Source organism: Apaloderma vittatum, unplaced genomic scaffold (genome assembly GCF_000703405.1).
Source record: "Apaloderma vittatum isolate BGI_N311 unplaced genomic scaffold, ASM70340v1 scaffold11983, whole genome shotgun sequence".
Lineage (NCBI taxonomy): Eukaryota > Metazoa > Chordata > Aves > Trogoniformes > Trogonidae > Apaloderma > Apaloderma vittatum.
The window spans coordinates 1-8,719 of NW_009708645.1; the positions used below are offsets into that span (position 1 = coordinate 1).

An 8,719-nucleotide genomic window follows, 5' to 3' on the forward strand; every position below is an offset into this window, starting at 1 on the left:
ATAAAAATAAAAATAAAAATAATAAAAAAAATAAAATAAAATACAAATAAAATAATAACAAACATTACAGATTGAGCATATGCCAGTTTAGGCCATAGAATGAAAGGAAGAAAAACTTTAAAAAGAAAAATCTTTTAAAAACTGGCCCAACTAGCAGGCTATATACTATTTGTAGTATTTATAAAAAAAAAATCCTCTGTCTAGAAAAACTTTAAAAAGAAAAATCTTTTAAAAATTGACCCAGCTAGCAGGCTATATACTATTTGTAGTATTTCCAGAAAAAAATCTCCACTGTCTAGAAAAATTAAGATTGCTTTATATGCAACTTTGCGACTCCACTACACCAAGACACTTTCTTAGTTCTGCTGCTTTCTTTTCCAGCTGCTGAATGTTCCAGTGCCATTGTCTTTTATTTGAATGGAGTTTGTTCAGTTGGCAATGCAAACGTTTTAGAATAGCATCATACCTCTTATTCTGCACCTAAAAAAATAGAATAAAATTCACTTCAAAATTTCTTTCAGGTACAAGTATTTTACTTGGGTGGGTTCAGCCCACCCAACTTAAGTGTAGATTCTGACATTTGAGCAAGTTATTCCATGTTCACTTTATAGCTAGTGAAGAGACACAGACACCTAGGAAGCCATTCATCTGACTTACTTCAGTTATCTGCTGTAGGACAGTACGAATCGTATCTCTCTTTCCCACTACGGGAAAGAGAAGCTAAAAGCCCTACTAAAAGCTGAAGTGAGGAGTTCGCTGTGGGTATTTGCTCTGTAGAAGTCTAAAATTTAACAAAGTAAATCTCATCCAAAGAGTCAGCATCTCACAGCTGTGGCAACATTTGTACACAGGTTTCAGGCTCCAGAGAGTGAGAAAGGAAGAAATCATCATTCTTTGACAAACGTGTTTGATTATAAATTAGAATACAAATTAAGTAACCTAGATGGCTGTAGTAGCACCTTCATTGTTGCACTGCACTTAAAAAAACCCACTTTTTTTTTTTCAGAAAAGCAATAACATGTCAAGGCAGTGCTGTATCTATTTTGCCCTCATTGCTGCCTTGCGTGAAGAACGGCTGCCACAGACAACAATCTGAAGATTTGCGTTCTGAAGTGTAAAAGCACAAAACATTCATTATAATAAAAATGGAAATAATGGGTATTCACTTAATGAAAATTTGGGCATACTTACCCTTGTTTGAATGGCATATGAGTGGTAGTGTATAATTATTCTTTTGTCTGCTTATTGAAACATTATTGTGCTGTATTTAATGTACACATGATGCGGTGCAGCTGCATCAGAACTACAGCATTGCCAGTGACTTGCTGCCTAAATTTCACATGTAACTAACTCCCTCCCTCCCTAATGTTTTATAAACTACACTGCCTTCTTTTACTGCTGATGGGTTGTCTTTCTTCAGGTTGCCTGGCTCTCGACTAATTCTTCACCATGCTTCGAGGGACGCTGTCAGACTCACTCCTCTGAATGAGCACTTGCACGGTCTGAACATCACTGGGACTGTGTTGTATGACATCGAAACATCTGTTACCAATACCTGCTTTTTTTTTTAGAAATAACTGGCACACCTGCCAAGGCAGGGAGCACTAATATGCTTACTGGGCAGAGGGAAGGGAGACTGTTAGTCTTTTCACTGGGGCCTTGTGTACCTGTAAGTTAACCACTAGAAAACATTGTCTGGACACTCATGGAAACTCCACCACTGGGGTCCTTCAAAGACAGGATAGACAAGTATCCGCCAAGAATACCATACCCACACAGTGATATGGGGTAAAGAGGGGAATAGACTATCTTTTGAGATTTCTTATTGTTTTTACACAACAACCTATTATTTGTGGATGTCTTGAATTAGTCTTTATGACTGAAGCCTTGTCCCCACACAGGTAACCACCTCGATTTATTGTTGTCATCGCTGTCCAAGGCTGGGAACAGGCTCATCTCTTCAAGAGATGAGTGGTGGGACCGGTGCTCAGGAAAGGGAGTGGGACAAGGTCTACAAGCTACCTCAAAAGTACGTCAGTACACTTCCTGATGGGAAGCATCCAAGTTATGAATTAATTTTAAGGTTTATTAATTAGCAATGTCGGATCACCAACTTTCCTTGAAAAAAAGGAAGCTTAGGCACCAATTTCCTTGCAGAAATACGTTCCGTCAACAATTTTTAACTTTCTAGAATTCAGTGGCTTTAGAAAGGCATTCCAAATTACATTCCTGCATGACGTGCTTAGTTGGGGAAATCTTTGTGGGAAACCAGAAATAATCCTGAGGTAAAGTAGGAGCACCAGGGATGTGAGAGTGAGTCCATTCTGTTTGAGTTCCAGCTTAGCCATTAACGAGGCTTCAGCAGAAATTCTGTAGGCATTTAAATATAGGGTTGTATGAGGGCAGGCTTAGAGGCTTAAAATCATTGCTGAATCAAGGCTCCAGAAGCTCTGCAGCAACAGCAAACTCAATCAGATGCGACGACTCGCTCATGTCTGGAGGCTCAGAAAACTGAAAGCTCCCGAAGGCTTTGCAAACTTACACATCGTAGAATCAGAGAATGGTTTGGGTTGGAAGAGACCTTCAAAGATCATCTGGTTCCAACCCCCCTGCCATAAGCAGGGACACCTTCCACTAGATCAGGTTTCTCAAAGCACAACCCACCCTGACCTTGAACACTTCCAATGATGACAATTTATATGAGTAAGCTGTTGAACTGTCTCATCATCCTCATTGCAAAAAATAAAAAATAAAATCTTCCTCAAGTCCATGAGTTTAAAAATCCTCTGCTGTTCCCTATCACATGAAAAATGATTTTCTCCTCCTACATTTTATAATAGGCAATAGAGCTCATCTTAGATCAGTTACTCTTTATATTATCAAGCTTTGCTCATTAAGTTTTGTGACATTTATTTGAACTAACCAGATAAATGATGTGAAACTTCCAAACTAAGCCCTATCTAGACATACAAAGTATTCTAGCAAGGAACAAAATGTAAAATACTGCTCAATTATTTAAAAAGGGAAGGTTTTCACTATTAATCAGAATTTTATCTTGGCAGCTAATTAGGAGCTGCTGTGTTATCCCTAATTTAACGTCAGCTCAAATTAGGAAGAATCATGGAAAGTCCATTTTCTTGTGCAATTGATTTTCCCATTGATGAGTTATCAAGAACCATGAGACAAGTCATGAATAATCAAGCCAGCAGTGAAATTTAAACTATTTCAGAAGTATTACAGAAATAAAAAATGTGCACTTTGCTTTACTACCATTCAGTGACCTCTTTCTTTTCAGGACATTATTCCAAAAGTTCACAGATGAGCTCCTTCTTAAAAGACTTATGAAAAAATATTCTTCAATTTTTCCCATAATAGTAATTAAGTTCTGAATTTTAGAAAGACCAGGAGTAACAAGAATTTAAGATAGCATGGTTACTGTATATACTTGAATAATGTATCACCAGCAACCATGTATAAAGTACTTCAAACTCCATTTGCACTACCTGCATTGTCAGAAGAACTGTAACCATATTTTATTCAAATGACTCACCTCAATTTCTTTTCTAAGTTTAGCATGTATTTTTTTCTCTTCTTCCAGTAAATCTGTTTTGTTACTGATGAGCTCTTTCAGTGTTGTGATTTTCCTTTTTAAAACTGTAATTTCTTCCTGCAGAGGTAAGTTGAGGTACAGAAATCCCCTCCTTAAAAAGCTGCACAGTACACCTATTGAACGTACTAAAAATGTCACATATAAACAGTTTCACTTCATTAAAAGAGATAAGGATCAATTTCTCTAAGATTTGTGATTATTAACTAAAATAATTTTAACATGCCTTTACATACTTAAGAAGACACACTCTTGACCTGAAATACATAAAAAACAATACAGGAATTTGAGCTCATTTTGGTGGTCTGAGTTTTATTTAAAATAATTTACTGAAAAATCAAAGGATATTTAATGCAATATTTGGGATATACTTTTTTTCTCATAGGGATATAAAACGTTAATGAGTCTTTATTTACCAATTATCAAAGATTTGCTTGGACAACCAAATTTCGTCCATTCACATCAGTAGAGTAACATCAGATTTTCAATAACACAAGTTGCAGCAGAGTTAAAATCTGCGACCCCATTTTAACTTCATACTTGTTCATATATTGGTAAAGTTTTGTGTTGAAAAATTCCTACGTGGTAGTTTTTTGTAAGTCTTGCAGTTAGGGTCAAGTAAAAGCAACAGTGCTAGACTAGCATACCAAAACGAACATCTTTTTCCTTTCTCCTTCTTTCTAACATTGTCTCATCAGATCTATGTACTGTTGGCAAACGCTAATCATAGTTTGTTACCTGACAGACACGTTAAAAGAATACTGTGCTCTTACATGAAAAAATGCAACATGGCAATGTTTCACAGAATTCTGAGGAGTGTCCATGCAAGTTTATCCAGCAACCCAAAGAAGCCCCAAAGCAATTAGAAAATGATACAGTTTAATTTACAGCTCCGTAGTACTTTTCACAGCTGAGTTCATTCGTTCACATAGAAGGAACCTGATTTTCACAATATATGGATAACAATGCCAGACGATTTATTTTTTACTGCATACTAAAGCCAAAATTTCCTCAATTAATGTACCATTATGAATTATCTATATTCCCTGTAGTCAGAGTCTCATGAACCATAAGCATATTAGACAAAATAATCACATTAGCTAAACTATGCCAAAATGATTCCACACAAAAGGAAAAGAATCAAAGAGGAAACATAGTACCTGCACTTGTTTTATAAGAGATCCTTCTGGATTCTGAAGATCACGCAGTAACTCCTCTTTCTTTGTGTTTAATTCTTTAACAACAGCTTTCTTTCTAGCAAGGTCCATCATAATCGGCATTTTACTTTCCATCTCCCAAAAGAGATGTTTATGAGCCTTTATTTTTTCCCGATATTCATTATTTCTTGCAAATGTCATCTCAAACTCTTCTTGTGCTGTTTCTGCATCATGCCTCAGCTTTAAAATTTCAGAATATAGGACTCCAACTTGGGCCTCCAGATTTTCACAGTGATATTTTGTCACTTCTACAGCCTCATCTTGCTGATATATCTCTCTTTCTGTTGTCTTAATTTCTAACATGGTAGAATCCATTTCTTTTTCTAGCTCCTGAAACTTTGCCTGAAAAATATTTATGTTCACATTTATTCGACAGGCTTCTTTTTCACTTGTTTAATGTGGCTTGGATGGAAGTTAATTAGAGATCCACTTCCTAAAATTATCACCTTAGAGGCACAATGCAAGGACACTGTCCTAGACTTTTCCCCTTAGACTGAGTCTAAAATATGAAAGTATCCTTGAAATTGCTTTAAACTCCTCCTATTTGCAAGATCTTTAGGCTGTGACAGACCAAATCCAATCTGAATGTTTGGTTAGAGCTGAAATCTGTTTAAGTCCTAACAGACTAAAACTAATGATGCCAAAAATCATTTACCTATCCACATAAACACATAGATGGGGTGATGGAGCTTAACTAGACTGTTCTACTTAAGTTTTTAATCCCATCTTCATCACAGCAGTCTTTGCGAGTAGGATTAATCCCAGATACTTGTAACTCCCTAAGAAACATATGAATATAGTCCAAAAAAAGGCCTCTACAAATGAGAAGTGAACACCTCCAGGAAGTAGTACGTCAATCCATCACAAGAAATCGTAGAATCATAAAATCATTTAGGTCGGAAAAGACCTTTAAGATCATTGAGTCCAACCATAAACCAAACACTGCCAAGCCCACCACTAAACCATGTTCTTAAGTGCCATATCTACACATAAATTTAAGATGGGAGGGCTGAACTGCTGCCTCAGGAATATTTGTCTCTCTTTGATGATTACCAAGGGAGTCTAAATGACTATTACAGGCTTAACGTCTGACTTGTAGGTGATGTGAACTACCTACGACAAATCCCACCTAAAGTAGCAGCCAACAGCAGTGCACTAAGTGAGAGAATTAGCAAGAGGTGATTTATGTCACCTATTATCTCTTTCCTAATGGGAGCGTTATGAGTGCTATGAAATATCTTACTCAATGTCTTGAACAGATTATGACATCAACTGTTAGGAAAAAAAGTTTCTGTGCAATTTTTAATTTGGAAATCTTGGACTACGGTTTTAGCAAGATTTATATCACTTTCAGCCACCATTTACAGGTGACAGTAAAGCAAGAATCATAGAATTATAGAACAGTTCCAGTTGGAAGAGACCTTCAAGATCATCGAGTCCAACCTTTGTCCTAGCCCTATCAACACCACTGAACCATGTCCCTCAGAGAAGAGATCTTAACAGCAAAGATCTTCGGTTTTGGAGAGGAAATTACTGTTTTGCATGTCTTCTGTGACATGCACACATGGGAGTAGGCGTAAGGATGAAAAAGCAGTTCTGCATTCTGCCTTTAAGTTCCTAATTATTTAACATTGCTGTTCTCCTAACATTAGTATTTGTATGGAATTTCTAAGGGCTTGGGATTTTTTGAAAGAAAAAGGGAAAGGTGTTGAAGAGGAAGAAAATAAATGAGCTAATTTAATTATCTAGAGCTCTAAATAGTATTACTATACAAAACCAGTATTTAACGACTACTTAGGACACTCACTTCAAACACACAAAAAAAGAGGTATTTTGTATGAAAACAGCTGCTACGAAAAAATTACAGTGTGGTAAAAATCTGCCAAAAAAGATACTTTGAAAATCCTTTTTCTCCATTAATTTCTCAGGAAATCACTAAGAAAAATTCAAAGAGCTCTAACTTTCTATCAAGTTTGTGTGGGTTTGCTTTGGTGGTTGGTTTTTTTTCTCTTGTTCATAGGAATATTTCCTCACCTGATGAAAAAAATTAAAAGAATTAAACTACTCCAGACCAGGCTTATTACCTGCAATTGGAAAAGAATTGTTTTGTTTTTTTCTATCTCTGATGCTTGTGATTGCTGCTGCTCTGCAACTTGTTTTACAACTTCAATTAGTGATGGAGAATTTTCCTTGGCCATTTTAAGCAAACGTGCATAACTGTAAGGACATAAAAAAGATGTGAATCAGTTTATCACCATTCTATTTAATTCCTAACTGCTAATGAAACAGAACAATAGTAAAAGATTTCCCATGGGATCCCAGATTACTACATTATTTCATTTGGTTCATTTTAATTAACAAGAACAGATTACTGAGGGGTGGATGCTTAAAGCAAATGATCACAAATTAGAACTCTTATTTTATTTATAAAGATAAAGCATTGCAATGTTCTTCTGGGTTCTCCACAGGCCAGATCCTCAGTTTGTGAATTTAGTCATAGCATCTTTAAAGCATCTTAGAAACATCTTAAATGCATGAGAGCATGCTGTCATATTTAGCCTGAGTACCTACATTATTGCAGTTACTAACCTGCAACTGCTTGATATATTAATTATTAAATTATCCTTAGTGTAAGATAAACAACACTGAGAAAGCCATCACACTGTAAGGCACAAACTAATGTCACTGTAAAGATCCTCCCACCAGTGATTAGAAACTATTTAGTACTATTTTTGTATAACTTTGGATACACCAAGCCAATGAAGAAAAACTATACTGTTATATAAAGTGACATCGCACTCTCAAGAAAATGCCACGAGTCTGGCACAAGTGCATCTTCAGGCCCGATATTTTAAAAACCATTCAGATGACCCACAAACCGTGCCTGAGGGCTAATAACTTTGACCACAAAACTGCACCAACCATTTTACATTTAAGGTCTGTTGCAACACTTGTCCTGACACCCCACACTTCTCCTCTCCATCCCACAGAATCACAGAATTGTCAGAGTTGGAAGTGACCTCCAGAGATCATCTAGTCCAACCCCACTGCTAAAGCAGGATCACCTAGAGCACGTTACATAAGATTGCATCTCGGCAGTTTTTCAATGTCTCCAGAGATGAGGACTCCACAGCCTCCCGGGGCAGCCTGTGCCAGTGCTCTGTCACCCTCACAGTAAAGAAGTTTTTCCTCATATTTAGATGAAACTTCCTGTGTTCCAGCTTGTGCCCATTGCCCCTTGTCCTGTCCTTGAGCACTGAAAAGAGTCCAGCTTCCTCTTCCCTGCACCCACCCTTTAGATATTTATAGACATTGATAAGGTCTCCTCTCAGCCTTCTCCAGCCTAAGGGCTCCCAGCTCTCTCAGTGTTTCCTCATAAGCGATGCAGTCCCCCAATTATCTTTGTTGCCCTCTGCTGGAGTCTCTCCAGTAGTTCCCTGTCTCCCTTTAACTGGGGAGCCCAGTTTTAAACTAGAGCAGGGTAATTTAGATTAGATGTTAGAAAAAAGTTCTTTGCAATGGGGGTAGTGAGACACTGGCCCAGATTGCCCAGAGAGGTTGTGGAGGCTCCAACCCTGGAGACGTTTAAGGCCAGGCTGGATGGGGCTCTGAGCAACCTGATCTAGTGTAAGATGTCCCTGCTCACTGCAGGGGGGCTGAACTAGATGACCTTTAGAGGTCCCTTCCAGCCCAGTGTGTTCTATGATTCTCTGTGGCTTCTTCACCAGGACAGAACAGAGAGGGAGTGTGCCCTCCCTTGACCTACCGGCCACACTCTTACTGTACCCCAGGATCCCATGGCCCTCCTGGCCACAAGGACACACTGCTGGCTCCTGGTTAACTTATTGTCTACCAGGACTTCACGATCCTTCTCCTCAGGGCTGCTTTCCAGCAG

At 37.8% G+C, this 8,719-nt stretch overlaps 1 protein-coding gene across 1 annotated transcript; it reads right to left on the reverse strand.

Moving 5' to 3' along the window:
• Positions 1 to 315: 315 nt before the first annotated feature.
• Positions 316 to 7,022, reverse strand: CCDC122 (coiled-coil domain containing 122). The gene is made up of 4 exons (XM_009866639.1): positions 6,909 to 7,022; positions 4,768 to 5,166; positions 3,551 to 3,667; positions 316 to 480 (listed from the first exon to the last, which is right to left on the reverse strand). The coding sequence occupies exons 1-4, from the start codon at positions 7,020 to 7,022 to the stop codon at positions 316 to 318; spliced, it is 795 nt and encodes a 264-aa protein (XP_009864941.1).
• Between the last annotated feature and the right edge of the window lie 1,697 nt (positions 7,023 to 8,719).

What these genes read in the sequence shown, in the direction of transcription:
- CCDC122 (XM_009866639.1), bottom strand. Translation starts at nt 7,022, where the DNA reads ATGGCCAAGGAAAATTCTCCATCACTAATTGAAGTTGTAAAACAAGTT. An exon ending in CTCTTATAAAACAAGTGCAG is followed by an intron (nt 3,668 to 4,767) that starts GTACTATGTTTC and finishes TTACCTCTGCAG; the next exon opens with GAAGAAATTACAGTTTTAAA. An exon ending in AACTTAGAAAAGAAATTGAG is followed by an intron (nt 481 to 3,550) that starts GTGAGTCATTTG and finishes CTATTTTTTTAG; the next exon opens with GTGCAGAATAAGAGGTATGA.